Here is a 27,709-nt window from a genome sequence, read left to right as displayed (position 1 = left end):
GTAGTATTCATTCTATAAAGAAAAGCAAATAAAACATACGCTTTTGCGTTTTATAAATTATTCCATTTAGGATAATTACTTCCTGTTAAAGGTTTTGGTGGGCTTCCGAATTTAGAGCGCAGAGGATGTATATGTATAACGTTTTTTTTTTATATATATATATATATATATATATATATATATATATATATATATATATATATATATATATATATATATATATATATATATATATATATATATATATATATATATATATATATATATATATATATATATATATATATATATATATATATATACACATCATTATATATATATATATATATATATATATATATATATATATATACACATCATTATATATATATATATATATATATATATATATATATATATATATATATAATGATGTGTATATAAATATATAATATGGTACCTATGTACATACTGTACACAACCAAAAGATATAGTGTCGTTGAAGAATACCAAAAGTTGCCCATATACTGTATTTTTACGTTATCTGTTTTATTATTGTGTTTTTTTATGTTAATAGTTCCATAAGTATGTATTTTCTCTAATGATGTGATATAACATGTAATTATCATAAAAATGGCAAATAATGTGTTTCATGGTATATTAACTGCTGTGTGATATTTCTCTAATACAAAACAGCAAGATATTTGGGCTGAATATTAATGAACATTTTGGTGATTCTAGGACTAGAGAAACAAAACTGGTACTGTAGTCACATCCATGGATGAAACAGCTAATGGTGTAAGCATTTCTGATACTGACTAGCAAATTAGTTTTCAATACAAATATGGCTGGACAAATACTGGCCAAAATGGCATTATTGACCTATTTGTGTAGCTAATATCTCTTTGTTCTTTATTGATAATATAATGTGTAAATGTTTCAATGTTTTGAAACGTCATAACCAGGACAATTTGTTTAGTTACTATAATTTTAATTTATAATATTTATTTAATACCAAGTGTGTATGGAATGTCTTACAGTAGGCCTGTAGGAGCAAACTATATAATCAGCCTTAAACACGTGTGTTACATACAATCAGCATTATCAGTATTAAAAAATGATTGTGAAGTCGAGGATAAAGGAATCTCTTCCATGTAGTTAAAATGTGGCAGAAAACGTGAAGTTACTGTACAATACAGAAAGTGTAATTACCAATGTTTTACAGAGAAAAGTTTCTCTTTTTTTGGTATTAGGCATCCTGGTGCAGCCTTCAAACAAGTGCTTTAGGCATCCACCTGTCACCCCCAGCTTCCTACCCAACTGTCACTTTTATTGATCCATTTAATCCCCATTCATTGCAAATCTGTTGCAGGCTAATGTTTAGTCACAAGAAACAAAAAAACCACCACTATTCTTCAGTGACCAAGGTGCCTCAACAGGTAGCTTCAAATGGAACTCGAACTTTTTATTTTCATTTGTGTGTTTTTGTATTTTGCTTGTGTTGTCATGGGTAATTGCTAAAGCACGTGCTTTATACAGTATTCATAGAAGTGTTACTATTTTATTAAAAGTGAAGTTTAATATTTTAATCAGGATCTGACTGCAGTAATTTGAGGGACCTCTGTTTGTATTATTGATATCCTTGGAAACATTATTATACTTTACATATCTTTATATACCCATTTGACAATCTGGATGGCTTATAGAGATTACACATGGATAGTGAGTTAGTAAAAATGTAAAAACATTTTATTTTCACATCTGGAAAACAAGACAATTTAGACTTTGATAACTCACATAATAGAATAAAATCTTTATATACAAAAATACATTTTCATATGAATGAAACATCTTGAATAAATTAAAGGCATATCAAGCCCCCAGTCTGAGAACGCCGTGTCAACAGAATTGAGTCCTACTCTGAAGCAAGACAGCAGCACTGGAGGTCAAGATACATAATACATGAACCCAACTCCTTGTCTTCTTTTCAAGCCTTTTCATTGTATTGTCAGGGCATCCAAACCAAATTGTCATGCTCATTTTTCTTCGTGAGAGTTTTACAAATTGTAAAATTGACTTTTCACCCAGTTTGCATCAGAAAATCTGACTTTTTTTTTAGACATAATATTGAAGTGAGACTTTGGTCAATTTTTAAGACAAGCAACATAGAAGGTTTTGTGGCATTCAGAAAGTGCAAAAAAAGGGGGAAACCGTGTAGAAAAACACACTATGGGTGTCTTATTCTGTTTCACATTAGACTGCATTGCCTGCAGATTTTACAGTGGTTTTCATCTGAGTTTGGGGGGCATCAAATTGTGTATAAAGTGTGCACCTCACCAGCGTTCAACACATGTTGGAACTAAGGCAAATCTATCTTTTTTTTTTTAAATCTTAGGACATGCCTAGTTTCTATATGTTACACTATACACATAGATTATGGAAAATATGATTCAGATATTACGGCAGTTTTCAAACAGCACATTACACTAGATTTAGTGATACTGAACAAAACACGAAGAATGCTGAATAATGTCTTGTGGGAGGGTGTGAAATGAAAAAAGATTATCTCTATGTCCATAACAACAGTCCTCTGACATAGCTGGGCTGCTTGGGTTAGAAGTGCAGGCAGAGAAGGATGATGATGAGGGAGAGTCAGAAGACATCCAGGATCCAGCATCACTGCCAGGGCTGGGTGGGGCTGCTGGACTCATGTACCCTCGGTGCACCAATTCTTTCTGGGGCTTTTCTTTGGAATGATCAGCTAACCTTAGGGTTTCAGATAGTGCCCAGATGTAGTTATGGGCCAAACGCAGAGTTTCGATTTTAGTGAGTTTAGTGTCATCAGGAAAACTGGGCAAAATGCTTCTAAGTTCATCCAAGGCCGAATTAAGGTTGTGCATTCTGCTCCTTTCCCTGTCGTTAGCTTTGACCCTCCTGGTTTTCTTGATGGTATGTAAGACACCATCGTTTTTAACTCTAGATCTACCTCTCTTCTTTTTCTTTTCGTCTTCGCACTTCTCTGGCGTTTGAGCTGGAGATGTCATGTTTCCAGTAGAGAAAGGAGAAGAGGTTTGCAGGCTGGTACAGTTTTCATCATCTGAAGGGGAGTAGGACATTTGACTGCAGGTATCATAGTCAGAGTAGGTTCTGTCCATACTGGAAGGCATTCTGTAGAAATAAGTAACATCTGATTAGTACAAAGCAAACATAAAACTAAATAGTTACCACTAGCAAAAGTAGGATGTAGAACAAGAGAAATAAAATAATGTAATTATAACTACAAAGAAGGTACTAAGTTGAATCATATAATTACAACAAATAAAATAGAAAAATGTAGGATATAGGTATCATGAGAGTAGTAGTGTAACTTTGGGACCAATTTGCACCAGATGTATGAAAGAAAAAAAATCATATTTATATTAATTCTATTTTACCTTTTAAAACATATGGTGCACGTTTTCCTTAATACTTGGACCTATCTGATTACAAATACATTAAAGAAAATATTTACTATGCAAAAAGAAGAAAGAAAGAAAATGTGATTTTTTTTTTAAAGTAGGAATAATATATGAGTGCAAAATATCCAACACAACATTTGAAAGGGTTGGTTGTCTTTTCAGCAGGCACTGTGTATAAGCAGTGTGTTGTTCCATACTTACTTTCAGGTTAAGCGTGCAGTAGAAAAGCTTGGAAGAATAGTTTAAATCAGGCAAACTTCAGATCCTCTTGTCCTAAAAGGGACACGCGACTGCTCTTGTCTTTGAAGTGATCTCTGCTGCTATCAGCTCGTGTGAGCAGTGAGTTTGGCACACGACTGGCCTCAGACACCTTATATACTCTGTAAAACAATGCCCCCCCTCCCCTCCCTGGACTGGAGAATGAATGAATGTAGGCATCAGGTCTGCCCCGTGCTGCACTCACCCTGATTTACATCATTTATGTTCCAAGTGTCCATTCTCTCCCGGGAGTGTGCCTATAATTACAGCAGACCAATCCAAAGGGGGAGCCGTATCTCTGACACGTGAGCTAGCACGGGGATAAGCCTACTTGTTTGAGCTTCATTAGTCTATTAAAAGAAGAAGAAAAGAAAAAAACAAAAACAAAGTAATTAGCCCGGGGGGAAGGGGGGAGGGGGGGCACGTTCCCAAAAAATGTATTTTGGGGGTATTGGTAGTAACTGCTTACGATCTATAGCTATCAAAGAAATCACTGCGGGGAACGTTATATTATTTCTTTCCTTCATTCTTTCTTCCCTAAATACATTTTCTTGTTCTTTCTTTTTTATTCCCTTCTTCTTTATTTGCCTTCTACTTTCTTTCTGCTCCTGCTGATCTCGCTAGGTTTGAGATTGTAAGCTCCACGGGGCAGGGACTGTGTCTGTAAAATGTCTCTGTAAAGTGCTACTTAAAAAACTAGCAGCGCTATACAAGAACAAACTATTAGTATTAATAAGACCAGATTCATGATTCAGAAGGGAAATGTAATGCAGAACACTATGATATCGCTTTCTTTTGGAGAAGAGATTGCAAACATATAACAGATATCTGAAACATAGAAACATGTTTGCCCCTCAGATATGGGACTGTTGCTTTATTCTGGTTCTTCCATTACTTTCGCAGGACCGTTGAATAGGGTTGAATAGACCCAGAATTTGAATAGGGTTTTCTTTAATTCCCTTATCAAAACGTCTCGTATTTTAATCTTAAAGTATTTGTTGGTAATCAATATATTATGTCTCTAGTATTTATGCGATTAGTGTTCTCATTTCGTTTTTATTTCATACAGTTACATGTACAGTACTTATACCATTTTTACGGCATCTTAATTCAACATTTGAAATAAATATTGCCCGTTTTACATTGTATTAAACATATTATTATACCTGCTGCTGATGACGGAGACTTTAAAATCAATATTGACTGTTTTGTGCCCTGAATACTTATTTGATATATCACACGTTGAGACATGTCATAAAGTATTTTAAATACAATCAATATCTATGATCTTTATTAAGCATAAAACATGAAATCTGCTCTTCAATCTGGACATGAATATGTATTTTTTTATTGCAGTTTATCTCAGATAAACATTGCTGAACTCATGAGGTATGTTTGTGTTTTCCTGAAATTGTCTGCAGTGAAAGCGAAGTAGTTCATGGTACAAATAGACGCCAGCAATAATGATGGTACAATAAGTCCCACAAACCCCAGCATTAAGCATGATTATGGCAACAAACACAAATAGGGCACAAATAGGGCTACAAGGCTGATTTTTCCTAAAGTCCTATTTAGCAGAGTACACTTTTATTTATATAAACCCCAAATCTGAAAAAGCTGGTTAAGAAATTAATAAAAATAATAAGCAAATTATCTCACTTACATGTGCAAATATGCCTACTATCCACGTATCTCAGGGATGTTAATAGGTATCTCACCACTTGTACTCTTTAAAAAAAAAACATATTTCATGCTGTGGAAACTTTTACTAGTTGAAATGCTTGTGCGTTTTTTAGAAAGCTCAATTTTTGGCAAATTGAACAGGTGGCCAATGTTGCATGATTGGCAAATGTAGGCAAAACATGTGTACAGCTTTAAATATAAACATACTATTAGGTGACACATGGTTTGTACATTGAGGATCGCTGCATAAATGTATCAAACGGCTTTACACCTTTTACCTTTACGGCTTTAACACACGTTTTACTCTCCTTGGGCTATCTGGGAAATGTAGGTGTAAATTACAGAAGACATCACATATTTAGGTCGTAATAATGAATGAGTTCAAAGGTGCAGTGTAAATATGTTTTAATAGGATGTGTCATTTTGTCTGTGGTATTTTTTCCCTATTTTAAGTGCTTCAAACACCTTCAGTTCCCCATGAAATCTGTAAACAACGTGTAACAGGTGGCTAGATGCATTATCCATGAGTTTGAGTCATTGCTCCCTAAAATACACTTTTTTGAATATATGGGATGTGGTGGAGGATTTATCAAAGTCTCCAAGCAGCAATACTGCGTCAAAACAAAACCCTGCACTATATTTATGAATGGAAAAGATTTCTATTGAAACCAGTGGAATGTTCTTGTTTGTTGAGAGTCAGTAGGGTTTATTTACTACATCTCCTGGCTACAAAACTGGAGCAAAACCAATGAGAAGAATCCCACTAGATTTACCAAAGGAAAAAAATGCTTTCAAAGAATTCATTTACTGTGGTAAATCTTGTGCGGTGTTTTGCCCTTTTGCCCCAGTTTTCTAGCTGGGGTATCTCAGTTAATAAATCCCACAGTACCAAACTACAGTAATTACCCCTACACTATTAATTCAAGAAGGGCATAAGGAACAATACAAAGGGTTTGACAAGAGTTACAAGGTGCCCATGTAAATAATAGAAAGTAATAAACATTGCATGTAGGTGTCCAGTATGTAGATATTTCAGTTTTATCAATCAACTCTGTGTTAAAAGAATATCTACTTTGTCATTTTTGAGCATTTCACATAGCTGTTAAGGTGAAAAAAGAGCAGCAAAACTTGAATGTACCTCTAGACACATTTTGCAGCATTCAATCATAAAGGGCACTATTTATCAAAGGTAAAATGTAGGTCCAAAGTTGTCGCAACTCGCACTGAATTATACTATACCTGCGCCAGGCAGCGTCTATGTCTTATTCTTCGCTGCACCATTTTCATGTATATCTGCATCCGTCTGTGATAAGATAAGGGATTGGTGGAACAAGTGGGGCGCGCTAGGGAGGAGTACATTTGCATATTGGCGCAGGTCTATATATTAAGAAATGTGCATTATATTTCTTGACGGTTTTCTGTCTTGGTTTTCTCCTTCACCGTAAAGGTGGCTTAAGTCATCAGCATGGGCCAAATTGTACAACAGTAGAAATACAATTATTAAATATGTTGTAGTTCAGACAGAAAAAAAAATTACCAAATGCATTAGCACATATCATTTTCTTGATCAATAAGGGTAGATATTCAGAAGGCCGTTCATTTTTACCTCATAATGTGACGTTCACGAAATAGGAAACAGATGTTATTTCTTTTATTATTTACAGGGATTATCAAAGCTAATGAGGGTGCGTGAGAGAGAGAGATGTGCGTGAGAGAGACAGATGTGTGTGTGAGAGAAAGAGGGGTGCGTGAGAGAGAAAGAGTGTGCTTGAGAAAGAATGAGAGAGATGAGTGCGTGAGAGAGAGGGGTTTGTGAGAGAGGTGAGAGAGGGGTGCATGAGAGAGAGGGTACATGAGAGAGGTGAGAGAGAGATGAGTGAGAGGTGAGCAAGATGTGAGCGAGAGGGATGTGCGTGAGATAGAGAAAGGGATGCATGAGAGAGAGAGGGGTGTGTGAGAGAGGGTGCGAGAGAGATACAGATGCAGCCACCAGTCTAGAACACTTACCTGGGAAATTCTGGGAGATTCTGGGGCAGTCTCACAGTAAATGCCTCAACATTTCTGTGAAATTCTTAATGGCCCATTGTTGTGGCAATGTTAAGGCATTTACAGGGAGACTGCCCCAGAATTTCCCAGGCAAGAGTTATAATACTAGTGGCTGCATCTGTAGGTGAGAGTGGGATGTGAGAGAGAGATATAGGGGTGCATGAGAGAGAGGTGAGAGAAAGAGGTGTGAGAGATAGGTGTGTGAGAGATAGTGGGGTGCGTCAGAGAGAGAGGGGAGAGTGAGGGTGCATGAGAGAGGTGAGAGAGAGAGGGGTGCGTGAGAGAGAGCTGAGAGAGAGAGGGGTGCATGAGAAAGAGAGAGGGGTGCACGAGAGAGAGATAGGTGAGAGAGGGGTGCATGAAAGAAAGAGAGGGGGCACGTGAGAGAGGGGTGCATGAGAGCTAAAGAGGGGTATGTGATTGAGAGGGGAGAGAGAGCTGGGAGAGAGATGAGGGAGATTTGAGAAAGAAAGGTTAGTGAGAGAGAGGAGAGGGGTGTGAGAGGGGTGCATGAGTGAGAGTGAGAGGTGCATGAGAGAGAGGTGAGAGAGGAGAGAAAGGTGAGAGAGAGTTGAGCAAGAGGAAGGAAGAGATAGGTGAGCGAGAGAGGTGAAAGAGGTAAGAGAGAGGAGAGATGGAGGGGTGTGAGAGAGAGGGATGCATGAGAGAGAGAGGAGGGGAGAGAGGGGTGTGGGAGAGAGAGAGAGAGAGAGAGAAGAATGGTGCATGAGAATTAGGGAGAGGTGCATCAGAGATAGGTGAGGGAGAAAGGTGAGAGAAAGACTTGAGAGAGAAAGAGAGGTGCGAGAGAGGTGAGAGAAGGAAGAGAGAGGGGGATGGATGTGAGAGAGAGGGGTGCGTGAGAGAGAGAGGGGTTAGTAGGGATGAGTGAGGGGTGAGTAAGTGAGATAGGGGAGAGTGAAAGAGAGAGAGAGAGGGGGTGATTGAGTGAGGGGTGAGTGGGAGAGACATGATTAATAAATAATTTTGTCTTTTCTCTCGGTTTGTCACTTTAAAAATATGGTCACCTTAGTATTAACAGTGATTTTCATGTATCAGAGACGCGTTCTCTAATACATTGCAAATACGCATTGGTCAAACTTTAAGGTAAGTTATTAAGGCAGGGCTATTAACAGAGATTTTCATGTGTTACCAAAAGCGAATGCAAATCTTGTTATAATATTGAGATATGTATAATTTTTACACAAATTTTTCACTTAATTTTATGGTATATAATGTACTAATATCCATTTATACCTCAACAATATTAATGAATATATTTTTATTAATTTACAATAAAAATAACATACTTCATTTATTTTAAATGTACATTCATAAAAATGAAATATTAATTTATAATGTTGAGGTATAAATGTATATACATTATTGTGCACCCATATATTATACAGTCATTAATACATTATATACAATTATATTAGTTTATTAGTTCACACAAACATATCACTGCAATCACTAAAAAAAATAATATTGTTTATGATGTTTTTCAGACATTTATATGATCATATAAATAAATATATATATATATATATATATATATATATATATATATATATATATATATATATATATATATATATATATATATATATAAAACAAAAAGCAGCAGCCAGCCCCCTGAGGAAGGTCCTGCCAGGACCGAAACGTTGGGTTTATAGTGTGCTGTTTAATCACTGCTAATACATGTCTTTTTGCTATATCTGAGTGTTGCTGCTTTTGTGCCTTCTCTTATGGAAGACAGGGTTTATATATATATATATATATATATATATATATATATATATATATATATATATATAATATATATTTTTGTATGACACATGGAACTATTTGCAATGAAAGGGTTAAGTACTATACTCAGTACATTTCTTTTTGGCTATTTAAAGAAACAACTCAATAATAATCAGAGTCTGGATGGGAGTAAGGGCAGCTTTTGGAAGGTGCTAAATATCGTAGTTATTCCCATGTGCTAACATTAATGGAGGTCTGAGATCTCCTTTGTTAGGTAAACTGTTCATTACCATATCATTTGGATAAGAGTAATTTATCGATCCATTATTTTTAATGAAATTGGCAGTAAGTACATTGTAGCATCAAACAATTTTGGGGATACACATTACGGATATCAATACATTAAATGTAGATAACATAACGTTAAAAAATGAACCTCCTTCTAAGATCTACCCCATTGATCCCATAGGGTTTATTTATCAGAGCCTCTGAGACATTACAGTACTGTTGCTGTTTTTAAAAAGCTGCATTGAACCAGTTCTGTAGCAGTTCCAGCTGTATTTAACCAGGGGGGTCCAAAAGCGCGGAGGAGGGGCCTGGCTGCCTGACACTGGAAGTTGGGCATGGCCAGAGGTTGGGCCTTTCTTTGCTGTGGGGCCCTCATACCATGCACCCCCTGCGGGTGTACCATGTCCCGGTCAGTGCCTGAAGTTGGGCACACCGACAAATCGGGCCCAACTTCTGCACCAGCCAATGTGGCCCCAGCTTCCCACCGACGTGGGACCTGAGGACTCACCCCCATCCCAAATTGTCGACAAGGCAAGGTTAGAGGGGAGGACGGATTGAGTGAAAGAGAGGGGGATTGAGAGTAAGAGGAGAGGGAATTAAGTCTGAGAGTTAGAGGGGAGATAGAGAATTAGAGAGGAGGGGGAATTGTGAGATAGTTAGAGAGGAGGGCGAGTGAGAGAGTTAGAAAGGTGGGACAGTAAAAGGCGAGGGGAATGAAGGGGAGAGTTATAGAGAAGGGTGGGAGAGTTATAGAGAAGGGTGGAAGAGTTAGAAAGAAGGGTGGGGAGTTAGAGAGAAGGGTATAGCTAGAGAGGACGAGTGGACAGAGTTAGAAGAGGGGGAGAGTTAGAGAGGAGGGGGAAAAGAGAGTGACAGAGGGGGGCCTTTAAAAAATGTTTTCCAAGGGGGCCCAAAAATTGTAGTTATGCCATCAACACTTTTGTCTTGTGTTTTCCAGCCTGTAAACTTTAGTAAATAGATACTAAAGAAGGTTATGTTACAAAGTCTCCTGGCTGCAAAAGTGGGGAAATAAACTGCACCAGATTTATCAACGATTAAATAACATCAGTAAATCAGTAAAGCAATCAGTAAAACAATTGTTATGGTATAATCACACATGCCAGTTCTTTTGCTACATAGAGCTAAGCCACAAAACATTACTACATCAAAGCATAGAATTTGAGGGCATATAAGGACCATTTAGCCCACCTAGTTTGTCCATTGTTGGGGATGTTTAATAGTAACAGCTGCTGTTACCCACTGCTTGCTCATGTTGCCTTGTGCAATAACAGTGACAATATTTATATGAAGACCAACACATCAATTGGCAAGTATACTTGTTAGATGGCTGTAAGTGTGGTGTCACAAATACCAACCATGTGCACAGACATGTACAGTATGTGAATTGGGATTGTTTAAGCCCTGCTAGGCCATGGATCTAGTAATGCATGTGTTGTTTATTGTATGGCATTGAAGGTGCAGTTTTACCAACATAATACAATGCCGCCATCACCATTTCTGTAACTCTTCAGGTGTCTGGGTGTGTGCAGGATGTTGATTTTCATGAAGTGCGAAAATACTGATAGATTCTATGCCACATAATTTAACTTAACATCCTGCATCTGTTATGACTTTTAGAACATGTACAGTATGCTGACACTGCTTTAGGTACTGTAAAATAATTCTCGAATGATCATACCCTGGAATTGTCACAGTTTTGCAGCTGGGAGAGCTTAGAAAACCCCCATAAATTCTTACATTGTGGGATGTTTAGACATCAGAAGTGGGATTTATAGGTAGTTTTATATGGCATTGGAATGGAATGGGAACATTTTGGGTTAGAATCAAACAATGCAAAATGCATACGCTGCAGTAGTAGGATCCCTATCAATGCGAGTTTAGCCATTTTGATGGACATTAAATGATATACAGAAAACAACCCTTCTATACTATATGTCCTGCCATGGAAACATGATTATAATATTTAATTAGTGTCAGTATTTTATTATACACAGCCCAAGTTAAACACTGCTTAGCGTAATAGAAGAAACGGCGGTGCATCTGCTGCTGCTGAAGATTAATAGTAACCCAAAAACTGCAAACTGCAAAGATCTAGGTGCAAAAATTTATTGTAGGCACATTAAAAACAGCCAAAAAGGCCACTCTGACGCGTATCACGTGGTATCCCACACTCTATCAAAGCTCTTTGATAATGCGTGGGATACCACGTGAAACGCATCAGAGTGACCTTTTTGGCTGTTTTTAATGTGCCTACAATAAATGTTTGCACCTAGATCTTTGCAGTTTGCAGTTTTTGGGTTACTATTTATCTTCAGCAGCAGCAGATGCACCGCCGTTTCTTCTATTACTTTCTGCAGATACTCCTGGGTAGGAGCACGCCGACAGGACCAGGAAATCCCCCAAGGTCAGCAGTGAGTAACTTACCTTACCTCATTCATGTGATCAGTCCTGCACAATACCCAGATTACCACATAAGATATACCTATATAGGCTAGTGGCATGTGTATGGGAGTGTGTTTTATCATATTGGACATTTGGATTCCTGAGTCTTATGAACTGTCTTTTGCAATGAAGATGTTGATAAACTATATCAAGACATAGTCTGCTCCTGGCTAGCATCACAAGAGCCCCCCCCCCCCTCCTCTTTCTCTTTTGTAAACACTGCTTAGCAAAAAAAAGCACTTATTTAAATGTAATTTATAGTCAATACTTTATGTACCTCCATCTCATGTATTTATTTAAACCATGATTATGTAGAGTACAGTACATTAACACCCTTTATAAACGTGTGTATTCGTAAACATTTTAGAACAACGTGTTATTGTTCTAGTCATTACATATATGTTTTTGGAAAATAATTTAGTAAGTTGTGGACTAAAACTGAAAATGATTTTTTTGTATTTGCATTAAGTTTATCTAAAGTCAAAACTTTTCCATTGGTAGTTTGAAGCTGAACACATATAATGGTTAAAGAACTATAATTACTTTTGTATTTTACTCATTACATCCCAAATCCACTGTATTTATTATTATCTATGAGATAACCACAAGAAACCAAAAAAACTCATATAGAACATTGAATCAAACCTCCACATGCCAGCAAAATATTCAACACACACACACACTGACTGACACACACACACACACACACACACACACACACACACACACACACACACACACACACACACACACACACACACACACACACACACACACACACACACACACAGACACACAGACACAGACACAGACACACTGACACCCACACTGACACACATACTGACTGTCGCACTGACACACACACAAGGAATTCACAGTTATAAATATAGAAGTGCAAATAGCTAGAAGATAGGTTCTAAGTTAAACTTGTTTGCGTTTTGGCACTGAAATTATGTTTTGATTTTTAATTTAAAACATCACCATCACAAATACAATTTCTGTGACAAAAGACAAAGAAGTTTCACTTAACATGTGCGTGCTCTGCACACACACCCTTTTTAAAAAAAAATGTATACAGTATAGCATTTAAGTTCCCCTGTTATATTTGTTGGGAATGATCATTGGGAGAATGGCCACAAGGAAACGATGAAGGATTAAATATTTATTTCTCTTTCCTATGTGCTTCAAAAGACGATTCATGTTTAAATGTCTTTAAATTCGATATAATGTAGAGGGAAGAGAACTTTGGAGCAGATAACAAAACGAATTGATACTAGGAAACGACTTCTTTGCCACCACCAGGAGAGTGGGCGATCATGGGTTGGGTTACCAGAGTTGTGTTTCCATTAACACCTTCTATCCATTTTGTGCTGATTAAAGTTATATTGCGAATGGGAAGCATGCAACCCACATAGATATAAAGCAGATTGTCATTCAAAATGGTGCAGTTTACAACCTATAGTACAGAATATAAGATGACGAGGTACAGTAAGAATGAGATTTAGAACAGTAGTTTTCTTCACACCATAATACAAGTACTGTAATGTATTTTATCTTAACGTTGTTAATGGTCTTCAAACTACAGTTTTGTTACGGCTAAGGGATTTCATAAAGTGCTGAAACTCTAAGGAAAGATCATGTATATAACTTAAATACCTGCAATATAGTGTATTCTCATTTAAGATGATAATAAAGAAGTGATAAACATAAAGGAAGAAGTGTTGTTCACTTCTTTACTATCCACTTAAATTAGTATTCAAAGTAATAATATGTTTTCATAATCTGGAACTAAATTATAGGCGTTGTGATGTGTTGTTATATACAGACCATATATTAAAGTCTATGGAAAATGTGCTATTCTCTCTCTGGGGGTTATGCACAAAGCAGTGATAAGTGTTTTTAAGTGAGATAAATGCCTTTATTTCTCAATATTGCGTGCAGCGCGATTCACAAAGCAGTGATAACACTACAGTATAGCGCTTAAAAGGCTTTTTATCATCAAAACAGTCATTGCTAAAAAAATTGCTCCATAAATTGCGCCATAAATCATTTATCTCACTTAAAAACACGTATCACTGCTTTGTGTATAACCCCCATTATGTCTGTCACTCTCTCTACAATATATTGTATATAGTTACATACTGTACATGCTCTTTTTTTAGACATTTTGTTCATGGTATTCTGGACCATACTGCAACAAACACAATGCACGAGATAGCATTGTAGCTGAACACATACAATGGTTAAAGAAATATAATTACTTTTGTATTGCACTCATTACATCCCAAATCCACTTTATTTAATAATATCTATCAGATACCCACAAGACAGCAAAAAAACCTCATATAGAACAGTGTATCAATGTCCACATGCCTGAACTATGGAGTCCTCTCCATTTATACACAGTTTAGTGTATTTTACTAGTAAAAATGTATTTGAACTAAATGTAAGATTAACATAAATGCTCTGTCGTTTCGCTGAATTTAGTCATTCTAGATCTAGAGTGAGTTTGTCACATGATACATCTGACAAATGCAGTGCACAGAATGTCCGTTGGAGCTGTGTAGTGAGGGCAAGTGTTAAAGCACTGAATTGTAAAACGGGAAGATGGACAGAAGGTGCTCTCCCAGAGGACATATCACCCCCATGATTAAGATTTGGAGTCAGTTTACAGTTCAACTGCTTGAGGCTACAAAAGGTTTTCGACTTCCTTCCATTTCATACAAAGCTGTTGTCCAGTGGATAACTTCTAGTCTCTAAATTAAACTTAAAACGAAACTTTACATCAAAATAATGATGTACTGTGCAATTTTAAAAGTATTTGCAAAGTACTGAAAGTAATGTTTGTTGTTGATCAACATGTGCAATGTCGATCAATTTGCTGACCAAATTCTGCCTTACTAACATTTAAGAGAGAGGTCCCATATCCCCCTTAAGGTTCAGACAACTTCTTTAAGGGTTAAGGTTATACATCTCGATGTTTTTTTCACTTCTTCGCCCTAAACCAAGTTCCACCCCCCCCCAAACAAAACAATTGCAATGTAGATGTTTTTTTTATTTGCAGCAATTAAAATGTTTTAATGAGACAACCATAAAATCAACCATTAATTATTTATTTTAAACACTTCTTGCTTCTTTTGAACTGCTCCTATTTAGAAATAGTTTAGAGAGTAGCCTGCAGTTTTATTCTTTTCGCTTGTATTATACACAGGAGTGGAGAAGTCATTTATAAATAATTACACAATGTTTTGGGTCTTTTGGTTTGTATAATATATCAAAGCGATTAGTACACTCATTGTCCCATTGTAAATGCCCCTTTTTCTCCTTTCATTTTCACTTGCCTTGTCTTCTTTCCAAACCTTTTTCTAGAAATCTTTTGTCTTCTTCATTCTTTTTCCTTGTTACAGTCCAATTTCTTTCTTCTTATTCAAACACTCTCAGCATGAGCAAAGAAAGCTACTTCTGTCGCATCCTACCGTATTCCATAACTTTCTGTTGTCTCCCTTTTTTTTATTTTCCCAGACTATTAATGAGACGAAGACTGTACATTATTCAGTGTTTCAAAATCCTGGGTGACTATACACTGAAGAAATACGATCATAATCGGCAATAATTTATTTTGCAATTCATTGCTTAAAATAGCTTATGTGCTATACAATCAGGAACTTGTATTTGAACAAGTAAATAAGACCGTGTTATTCGTGCTTCATGTTACTATGCTCAATGTGTTGTTCACATACTGTAGTATACATTTAACTACACCGACTAAAAACCTGTATGAAAGTTCAAACTACAGGTACAGTATGTTACTATTCAGAAAGAACATATAAAAGACATTCATTGATAACAAGGGGTATATCCTATGCTATTTACCAGCTGTATTCAATTAGAATGTTACAAAATAGTGTTGTATACAAGCAGGTAAGTACGTTTATAAAAAGTTATTTGTCTTTCATTCAAATAAAATGATTTCGTTCTTTAAACTTGAAGTTAGAAAAAAACACAATCTAAACTTAAAAAGCTGTGGTCAAAATTCCAGATCTTGAGTATAAATTATGCAACAGGAACCTAGGAAAACATTGAAAAACATTTTTAGAGCATATAAGCAATTGCGGTAAATGGAGGTATGAATAATTGTCTTGACTGGCAGGACAATTTAAACAAGTAATACACACACACACACACACACACACACACACACACACACACACACACACACACACACACACACACACACACACACACACACACACACACACACACACACACACACACACACACACACACACACACACACACACACACACACACGCGCCTTTCTGTCTGGCTTTGTTGATTGTGTAGAAAGTGGGATGTATTCTACATTGGAGAGGATTCACCAAGGAGACCCTATCATAGGATTAGAAGTTCACGAGATGGGATTGCAGTTCTATATAGAGCCACGTGAGAAAATGAAACATTTTCCAAAGTTGGAACACGGCTAATCCATGTTATCCAACAGGAAAAACCATGGCAGTAATGTGGCTAAATACTATGGACCCCTTTTCACGCTTACAGATCCTGATTCTCTGTAGTTTATTTGTAGACTTGATTTAATCATTTCAGGACCAAGGAGAAGGATACGAACAGCAGCACGTTCACAAACCAACCCTAAAATACTAATGATAAACTATTTATAGATCGAAGCAAACTGCTGTGTATCTTACATAAAAAGTATCCCTCTAAAGCTCAATCACTGCAATAACCAATGATAAACCATCAAATACTAATGTAAAAACGAACAATTGTTTCGTTTTCTAATTAGATAGTAAAAAAAAAACACCTTTAGCAATCATGCTAATTTTATCCAACGTCATAAACCAATGTCCAAACACTTAAACATTATACATTTATGACCTGTAACTATTGTTAAAAAAAAAGAAGCACATTTCAACTGCAGGGAGACACAACTTCGGTGGTTGTTGATTCCTTTCAAGGACAACCTCCCCGCCCCCTTCTGATGTATTGGGATTCATCATAATATCAGCAATTCTTTATTGGTCAGTGTTTAGCAATCTGTCAAGACTCACAACACGTTTACATATAAGCAGCAAGCTAACCCCTGCATTTGTACCAGGGTGAATGCACACTGCTTGCAAGTCTTCTTTCTAAAGAAAGGTCCCAGCAAAACGGGGCTGGATTTATGCACATTTGCATAGCAGGTGCTTGATTCTTGTTCATTCGTACTTAAAGAACTTTTAATATGGGATAAATTACCAGGAATTAGGCACAGCATTTGAGAGAATAAAAGAAAGCAGAGGTCTCACTGCAGCTTGGCTTTTTTTATTCTATGGGTGAACACAGTATGCTGGAAAAAAATATATGCTTATGATGGACCCCAAGACAAGCAAGAAGAAGCAACTTTCCTTAATTTGATTTTAAATTCAGTTTTGTATGTGGTAAACCAATAATCCTAGGGACAGTAATACGATTACCGACCAGGGATCTGTGAGTCAGAAAGTCTGGTAGGAGTTTAAAATGTTAATCCTTAGCATAATCCTTTCCCTAGGTAATGTAGAATAGTGCAAACCACAAGAGTGTTTTTTTCTACTTCTTCTTTTCTTCCTTATTACAGGCATTAAAGACAAGAAAAAAAAAATCAAGCAGGGAGAAATAGGACCATTACTTGTAAATGATAATTAATTCCTTACTTCATTGCTTCAATTGTACAACAATGCAGCTCTCCACACTCTGAGGACTGCCCTTCATCTTAGTTGAAGTAAAAAGCAAAACAGAGAGCCCATGCTTACAACAGCTATGGAAACCAATCCTTTTGTAGCTGTGCAGGCATTAGGTCTTTGGGATCTATGCTTTCATTCCTTCTGTTTTAAAAGCTCTGAAAAGCTCTGAGCAAACTAGAGTCTTAGGAGGCAGAAGAGATTTGTGTTTTTGTGCCTTGCCATCTTGATCTTTGAATCTTGTTCAACCTGAAATGTCTCAGTGCCACTTTACTCTTCTTTATCATGCTGGTGTCAACTATATATTTGAGATCTCGAACTTCAGAAATAAGTAGTATAAGTTATTAATATGGTTTATTGATTGTTGCTCATTGTCTGTACAATAAAACAGGGGATTCAAGAAACAATGAAAATAGTCAAATAGTGTATATAATAAAGCCCAGTAGATGTCAAAAACGTTTAATGAAAGGTAGAATACATAAAATAACAAGTTTTCACATATTTCATGTACAGTACAGGGCGAGGTGTACTGTAGGAAGACACCTACTTAGATTACTTCACATAGATTTTATCTACTGTAGCTTATGTTTGTAGTACATACTGATAATGAACAAAAGCACAGGAAATAAGAAACTATACAATTAAAATGAATTCCCTTTTGTTATTGTTATTTTAATGTCTACCTATTGTCATCTTTTGGCATGGAGTCCTGATTTGTATTTTCTTATACTGTAACATTTAGCAATTAAAAACTTGAAATTGTAATTGAGTAATGAAAATATTAGTGTTACCCCTTCAGACTTCGATTGCTGATTTGAAAATTAATATATAATCAATAGAAAACATAAATACAGACAAAATATGCAACAAAGAACTATCTGTGGAAGCACTTCCTGGACTCTGAAGATTATATATATACTGATTGTAGTTTCTAATGTATTATTGTAACCAATGAACCATTGATAATTTACAATAACTCTGTAGCTTAATAAAATGTGTGTAATTTGATTTGGAAAATAATGCATCTGAAACACAATTCCTTCTAAATGTATTTTAAATGCTATGTTTTTGTTAAAGCTTTCTCAAAAAGCAAGCCTTTTAGAATTCCTAAAGGAACCATATGGTTTAGACAGCAATAACTTGCCGTACACAAACAATAGGGAAATTGAGAAGTAGAGGTCAGCGCCTGAGCTAGCCAGGCTGCAAACCTCCCATTCAGCCTAATAAAGCTGTTGTCTGGGGGTAATGATGCAAATGTTTCAACCCTTTCTCGTTGTGATAGTCTAGAACGTGATTTGTCATACAATCTGAATCTTTGGGAGGACTTTAGACAGAACCTCCCCCAAAGATGGAGATGAGCCATATGTCCACTTGTTTTGCATCTGAAGAGGTAGACAAGAGTATGGTATGCATTCCTCTCCACTCTTCCCAAAATGGAAAGGATTTCTGGCAAAAAGGCCTAACAACAAGGGGTATACATTCCCTGATTAGCTACTTAGATCTAAAGCTTTTGCACTGCTTAACCCCAATTAGCCAATGGGGATGTAGCAGCACCACAGGTCTTCTTTAATTGCTGTTTAATATATTGTATATCAAGAAAGCCTTATAACTTTACTGACACAGATACTGATTTAGTAAATGTGATAAGTAAAACGTGAAAGATATTGTGAAAAATAAATGTTATGCTTACATTTTCTGAGGCTATAAAGGCAAATGTGGAGTAATTCTGGAGTAATTCTGGTGCAAACAAAACTGCACAAGGGGTCTATTTACTAAAGTTTCTTGGGTAAAATGACTGGAAAAAACAGCACCATATTTATTTAAGCATACTTATTGTAGGTTGGTATTGTAAGCTCTTCAGCGCAGAGCCGCCCTTTGCCCTGTGTTGTTATTTCCTTACTGCACTCATGCCCATTGTTTGCACTTTATTGGCCTTGTGCTGTAATTTTGTAAGGCACGCATTACACCGTTGGCACTATATAAATGAAGTTATACATACATTGTGTCACCTTTCAGTGAACCAACATTAGCATTCTTCATAGATCAAATTATAATGTACAGAACCTTTCGAAACCTCCCTTTAAGAAGAAGCCTATAAGGTGTCGAAAGCTCTGTACTCATTTAATCTACGAAGAACTCTGAGCATCACAACCTACAGTACAGTGAATCTGCTTTCCTCCAAGACCAATAAGGCTGAGGAATTACATATTTATTCAGGTAAAGAAATCGCACAAAATCAACTACATTTTCTTTTGATAAATCAGACTTTAGTAAATATCCCCCAAGATGTATAAAAGGAGAACAAAAACACATACTGCTTTCAAATTTTTTGTTGTTGTTGATGTATACTGTATGGTGCAATTATTTTCCGCAGAATGGCTCCACTTTTATCTTAATTCATATATTGGCACCTCCACAGTTATATGTTGAATAACCTAGCTGTATTTTATTTCTAGATAACTTTGCATATGACATTTGTGTGCAATGACAAAAAATAGATTTGATAATTATTTACAGAAATGAAATCTTCCCTAAATGTATAGGAGTACAGCAAGATGACTCACGTACGTGAATTTATTTTGTAACAGTAATGCTTTTGTGCTGCTGGTATCAGGTTCAAAAGCCGAGTATTTAAAATAATTGCATGTTTTGTGTTTTGTGTTTTGCATTTTGTTGGCTGTGTTACAGTAAATCTCAAAATTAAGTGTCTCTGCCATTTGTGCTAGTCTGTGCCCTGTAAGTGATTGTCAACAAAAATGAACCCACAAAAACAACTGTTTCAAATTGAGATTATATTATTATTATTATTATGGCAGACCTGGCAAGGGTCTTAATGGTACATTGTCAGAAGGTCGACCATTTTGTAATGTTCCGTTATTTCAATTTAACGTATCCATATCCGTAACGCATATCACCAATGGTGTTCAGCGCAACAATGTCCTTATAAATAACAGATCCTTAAATTGTACTGGACCTTAGGCTAACTCACATGCAAATCATATAGTAATCAGCAGTTTACCTAACAGAGATCCTCAGACCTCCATTAACTTTAGCGCCGGGTAATAACGCTATGATATTTAGCAGCTTCCAAATACTGCCCTTTCCCACATCCAGACCCTGATTATCATGGAGTTATTTCTTGGAATAGCCTAAAAGCAATGTAATGAGTATACATTACATTACATATACATATACATTACATATACATTAACCCTTTAATTACAAAAAAGTTATGTGTCATACTGTACAAAGATATATATATATATATATATATATATATATATATATATATATATATATATATATATATATATATATATATATATATAAAGCAACTGTATATATATAAATGTCTGAAACAGATCATAAAGTAGATGATAGTGTTTTAGTGATAAAAGTGATATGTTTGTGTGAACTAATATGTATATAATGTAATAATGACTGCATGAAGTATGGGTGCACAATAATGTTTATCCATACATATCTCAACAAAATAAATTAATATTTCATTTTTAGAATGTACAATTAAAATAAATGAAGGAAGTCCTTTTTTCATTTATTTGAATTAAACATTAATAAATATGATATCAATTTATATTGTTGAGGTATGTATGGACATTCATTATTGTACATCCATAATTTATACAGGCATTGTTTACATTATATACCATAAAATTAAGTGAAAAAGTGTAAAATGATATATTTCTAATATTATAACAAGATTTGCATTAGCATTTGGTAACACACATGAAAATCTCCATCAATATCGCTGCCTTAATAATGCGCCTTAAAGTTTGACCAATGCGCATGTGCAGTGTATTAGACAACGTGTCTATGATACATGAAAATCACATTTAATAGCACTACTACTTTGAAGAAAGGACGTTATTTTTGCATCTCATTAGCTGTGAGGATTCCCGGTAATAAGAAAAATAACGTCTGTTCCCTATTTCGTGAACCTGACGTTATTAGGTAAAAATTACCGGAGCTCTGAGGACCAACCTCTTAGTTTTTAGGTTCATGTAAGTTGCACTCCCTTCAGGTAAAAGGGTAATTGTTGAACTGGAATCAAAAGATACCCATTATAATTACACAAAGCACAGCATTTTCATGTGTTTACAATTGACTCTGAAAATAAAATGCATTTTTAAACAAGCTAACATTTATTGGGATGGCCTTTTCCTATTGAATATTGTCAGTAGCTGGTAGAAACAATTGTACCTGCATTGATATGAGCAAGGTGCCGATAATACATTCTCTTTTAATTTTTCAGAAGAGAAACTGCAGTTGAAGTTTCACTTTTTTATTGTAAAAGTAATTTCTGTTTTAATATTGTTACACTTTATGCTTTCTCCAAGCTACATCCTAGTAACTATATTTCTTTATATATAAGGATTCTATCTGCCCGGAATACAGTGCTATATTTCCGTAGATGGGTTTAGCATACATTTTGTTTCTAGGGTCTTTATTCAAATTGTCCCTTAATACAATTCTTAATATATCTTTAGAAAAGTAAATATTGGTGAAACAAATGGAGTTTTAATTACCTGCTACACTAACTCTAGCCATTTTTATCAAAGCTATTGATATTTTGTGTTTGCTAGTTTGTAATGCGTTAGAGTTTGTGTACTGGTTGGGAGGACTCTTTTGATTTAATAGCAACCACCCACATTGTATTGATTGATGCTACATAGCTTTCATCCTTTGGGAGCTCCAGAGGGGTTCTTTTGTAGTCAAAACTGTGAATTGCTTGCTTTAAAAAAAAAAAAAAAAGGGCAAATTACCTATTGATAAGTACAGTGGAAAACCTTAGCCGAGATTGATCATTGAATAAAGCAGGCCTAAGCAATGCTTTAGAACATACTATAACTGTTAATACAAAATTACGACTAATTGCGACTAATATTTAGCAAGGTGCTGCTAGCACCTCAGGCAGTAAACGGGTTAACTAATAAAGATTTTGTATCTATGCTTACAATTTCTTATTGCAATAAATTATGTAGTAATAACATCACTCTATGAACAAAAGGACTCGCTTGATGAAGATCTGTCATATTTTCATAGATATTTTTTTTTCAATAAGAAATAAACGAGTATTTTTCTATATAACAAATGGTACCGTCACATCACATTTTAATCAAAGTGCTCACCTTTGAAAATTGCAGTCATTGCTTAATCAGTGTTAATCAGTGTTATATCTTACTCCGTACAATGTCAGTGGTACATTAGACATACAGTACTAACAACTACAGCCTCATGTGCTACTGAGGCAAGACTGTTGTGGTAATTCTAAAGTTGCAGCTTGTGCACATTTGGTGTCATCTTTAGTTTCCCTGTAAATATTATTTGACAGTATTCCTCCAAAACAATTTTAGTACTCTCTTTTTTCTTCACAACCGAGTTTCACCACACCTTCGGCCCCCGGCTCTCCCCAGCTCACTGTCCCGCACAGAGCCTCTATGTCTGACATCGGCACGTGCACAAATCCATCTCCAAGGTAAGTGTGTTTTGTATATTTGTTATATGTATGTTATGTATATAAATATATACATATATATAAATATATACATATATATACATAATATATTTGGGAGGCTTGTATGTATTTGGGGGTGGGGGGTTGTATGCATCTGGGGGCTGGATTTTATTTGTGTATGTATTTAGGTTTTTTATGCATTTGGGGGACGGGGGGTTTGTATGTATTTGAGGGTGGGTTTTTTTGTATGTTTTTTTGGAGGGTAATTATTGGGGGGGGGGATTATGCGTGTGTGGCCTGAGGGGGGTGGGTGGTCATTGAGTGGGAGGGGGGTGATTGAGGGAGCAGGATTACGTGAGAGGGGGGTAATTGATGGAAGGGGTGGAGAATGAGGAGAGAGGGTGTAAGAGGGAGTGAGGAAGAGAGATGGGTGAGGGGGAGAGAGAGAGTGACAAAGAGTGTGGTAAGAGTGAGACAAGGGGTAGAGAAATACATGGGAAGAGGGTGGGAGATAGGAGAGGGAGCTCGCGAGCTGTTAAATGTGTGTGGGGGGTGGAGGGGGGTGCCCTGGTTAAACTCTAGTCCTGGGCCATGAGAAATCTGTCAGCGGCCCTGCACACACACACACACACACACACACGCACGCACGCACGCACGCACGCACACACACACACACACACACACCCCTACACACACCCCTCTCTCTGGTACATGCTTTTTCCTCTTCTGCTTGGCCCCAACCCCAGGCTCCTTACACCTCCTTCTGATTGGCTGCTGCTGGGTAATGCCAATCAAGATGGAGGAAACTGTCCAGCTCTCTCCCTGCTCGGGGAAATCCCCCTGCACTTAGAAATCTGCCTCCCCCAAATTCTGCTGCTCTAGGCAGATGCCTAATGGAAGAACCGGCCCTGGAAAGCTGTCTGAGATAACTAAGAGGGAAAAGCAAAGGATGAATGGGAGGTTGAGGTTACTGGGAAATAAGAAAAAAATATATATACAAATAATATATCTTTATACATAATAGTTAATGCTTTTCCGTAAGAAACTTTCCAGTGCCAGAAGACATCTCATGGTCTATTCCTTTGAAAAGGCTGTAAGTTGTCTTCGGGCGCTAGAAGGCTTGTCTTCGGGCGCTAGAAGGCTTGTCTTCGGGCGCTAGAAGGCTTCTTGTGGAAGAGCAACATATAGTAAAAATATGGACTAATATGCAATAGGTTTTATATTCTCTGTAGAGAACTTGCTTTACAGGAATTGTAGACAAATGTCCAGCATTGTTTTTATACTACAGCATGCTCATTCTATGGGCATAATCAAAATTGTTCCTGCTTTGCTATTAGGCCACGTATCACTGGTTGTTAGTAAATCTCCCCTACTGTGTCTTCTACCTAACACATACACTACAGTAATGGGCAAAATTACTATTATCCACATATGGATAATAATGCATTTGCCAATTAAAAATACATTAATCACAATAAATAAAATAAATACATTTTGCACTCACCCTTATCCGGCACCCACGATGAAGGCCATCCTCATCTTCATCACCGTCCATGCCCTCGGGTGCTGAAAAACATACACAAGAATAAAAAGAGCCAATCTAATGTCCCCTAACCCCTTAATCACCTTAGCGGTTATTAACCGTGACAGTCATTAAGGGGTTAACCCACCCTCACTCACCACTCACTCGGAGGCCTAAATACCCCCCACTACCCCCACCCATGATGCCTAACCGCCCTCACCCACTACACACCCGGGAGACCTACCCAGGCTCGGGGACAATAACCCCTTCCCCGCACCCCCACTACCCACAATCAAAACAATACACAGCCCCACAATAAACATTACTGTATTAAATAAATAATACATAACCCACCCCCTGTGCCCCGCCATACAACATGATTTATTCTTTGACAAACAGGGTTAATACCCTAGGCCCACAGGAGTCCCCGGGGGTCCTGGCGGGTGTCCGCAGGCGCCACAGTAGCCCAGCAAAGGGGTGCACACAGGGTCTGGATGCCTACGGGTAGTCCCCCTCAGGCGCCGTGGGTCTCCAGGTGGTCTCCATGGATGGGCCCGTGGCTGTCTGGAGGTCCCCGGGTCAGCCCCATTTGAGGGTTTGAATTGTGTAATTGATTCTGATCGTAATTGATTGGAGATTGGATTAATTAATTGATGGTAATTTAATTTTGTTGACTTGCTTTCTTTTTATTTAATGCTTGGATTTGTATCTTGTTGGAATAGTTTATTTGATTTTGAGCATTGCTTGGCAAAGTATACATGATGCACAGATTAATTGTGTCATGTACTCATTATCATATTGAGTGTTTTTATTTGCATTTCTCAGATATTGATTTGGCATGGTGCTGTTTGATATTGGGAGATATTTGAATTTCGGCATGTATATCCTTAACTATAATATATATATATATATATATATATATATATATATATATATGCAAATATAACTGTATGCTCATCTGCATGTCTTAGGCAGGTCTGCAACCCCGCCTTTCCCCATTATCACCCAGCATACAGCACTTCCACTGCAGCAAGGGATTCTGGGAAATGACATGCAAATGAGCACACAGTGTCACTTTTTGCCTCAATAACCATTTTTAACATGGTTCCCTATAGGCTTAAGCTTGCTGCATGGTCACAGCTTTGAGCACAGCCAGGGTTAAGGTGCATACCCAGAAAACCACCCACAGACAGCTGTTTCGACCTTGATGGGTCTCATCAGTGTGGGGTTGATTTTACTGGGAATGCAAGAGAGGCTATGGGATAGGCTAAACCATAATACTGAGTTAAGTTATGGTGAGTAAAAAAAGTGACAAAAACCCTCCACAGGAAAGCAAATATGCAAATATAACTGTATGCTCATCTGCATGTCTTAGGCAGGTCTGCAACCCCACCTTTCCCCATTATCACCCAGCATACAGCACTTCCACTGCAGCAAGGGATTCTGGGAAATGACATGCAAATGAGCACACAGTGTCACTTTTTGCCTCAATAACCATTTTTAACATGGTTCCCTAAAGGCTTAAGCTTGCTGCATGGTCACAGCTTTGAGCACAGCCAGGGTTAAGGTGCATGCCCAGAAAACCACCCACAGACAGCTGTTTCGACCTTGATGGGTCTCATCAGTGTGGGGTTGATTTTACTGGGAATGCAAGAGAGGCTATGGGATAGGCTAAACCATAATACTGAGTTAAGTTATGGTGAGTAAAAAAAGTGACAAAAACCCACCACAGGAAAGCAAATATGCAAATATAACTGTATGCTCATCTGCATGTCTTAGGCAGGTCTGCAACCCCACCTTTCCCCATTATCACCCAGCATACAGCACTTCCACTGCAGCAAGGGATTCTGGGAAATGACATGCAAATGAGCACACAGTGTCACTTTTTGCCTCAATAACCATTTTTAACATGGTTCCCTAAAGGCTTAAGCTTGCTGCATGGTCACAGCTTTGAGCACAGCCAGGGTTAAGGTGCATGCCCAGAAAACCACCCACAGACAGCTGTTTCGACCTTGATGGGTCTCATCAGTGTGGGGTTGATTTTACTGGGAATGCAAGAGAGGCTATTGGATAGGCTAAACCATAATACTGAGTTAAGTTATGGTGAGTAAAAAAAGTGACAAAAACCCTCCACAGGAAAGCAAATATGCAAATATAACTGTATGCTCATCTGCATGTCTTAGGCAGGTCTGCAACCCCACCTTTCCCCATTATCACCCAGCATACAGCACTTCCACTGCAGCAAGGGATTCTGGGAAATGACATGAAAATGAGCACACAGTGTCACTTTTTGCCTCAATAACCATTTTGATTGCTGAGAAGGAATGCCATGCATGTGTCCTGCCTGTTTTGCTGTGATGTCAACTGAAATATGGGAGAAGTGGCCAGTCTCTAATCCTGATGGCTTTCTTGCCATAATCTTTACGTAAGTGTCTATATTTTGCCTGTTATTTGTACATATTTGCTGTGTTCACCTTTATCAAGGAATAAAATCACTTTATTATATCTTAAGTCTCGTCCCAGTTCAAACCCAGGTATATATATATATTTATATATAGTTTTGGTGTCAATTACAGCCTGTCGCAAGTATATATATATATATATATATATATATATATATATATGTATGTATGTATGTATGTATGTATGTATATAAATGTATATATATATGTATATATATATATACAGTGCTCGACAAATAATGTTAACCTGTCGCCCGTTGCGAGTGGATTTAGGCAGCTGGCGACCCGTGCTGCAGCTCAATGAATTCCCCTGCTCGTGCCAATTTTTTTTATTTTATTTTTTTTAAAATAAATAAATAAATAATCCCCCTCCCTGATTGGGTTAAAAAAAAAGTTTAAAAAAATGGCGGCAAATCCTGTGGTCCCGGCGCGCGTGCACAGGGAAAGCAGAGTGTCCTGCCATTTGCGCTGCCTGTTCCCCCCAGCAACCCAGAATCCCCCGCATCCCCCCCCCCCACGTGGGACGGAGGGGGAAGCCCAAACCAAGCCCCGCGCGCAACCCAGCCCCCCCCCCTCCGCTCCCCAAGTGGGACGGAGGGGGAAGCCCA

The 27,709-nt window shown here is 37.2% G+C and overlaps 1 protein-coding gene across 1 annotated transcript; it reads right to left on the bottom strand.

Moving 5' to 3' along the window:
• Positions 1–2,471: 2,471 nt before the first annotated feature.
• Positions 2,472–3,766, bottom strand: NEUROG1 (neurogenin 1). The gene is made up of 2 exons (XM_075598982.1): positions 3,639–3,766; positions 2,472–3,147 (listed from the first exon to the last, which is right to left on the bottom strand). The coding sequence occupies exon 2, from the start codon at positions 3,144–3,146 to the stop codon at positions 2,472–2,474; it is 675 nt and encodes a 224-aa protein (XP_075455097.1). The 5' UTR covers position 3,147; positions 3,639–3,766.
• Between the last annotated feature and the right edge of the window lie 23,943 nt (positions 3,767–27,709).

Source organism: Ascaphus truei, chromosome 5 (genome assembly GCF_040206685.1).
Source record: "Ascaphus truei isolate aAscTru1 chromosome 5, aAscTru1.hap1, whole genome shotgun sequence".
Lineage (NCBI taxonomy): Eukaryota > Metazoa > Chordata > Amphibia > Anura > Ascaphidae > Ascaphus > Ascaphus truei.
The sequence above is the reverse complement of the archived record's forward strand: the minus strand, read 5'-3'. Positions and strand labels throughout refer to the sequence as shown.

What these genes read in the sequence shown, in the direction of transcription:
- NEUROG1 (XM_075598982.1), bottom strand. Translation starts at nt 3,146, where the DNA reads ATGCCTTCCAGTATGGACAGAACCTACTCTGACTATGATACCTGCAGT.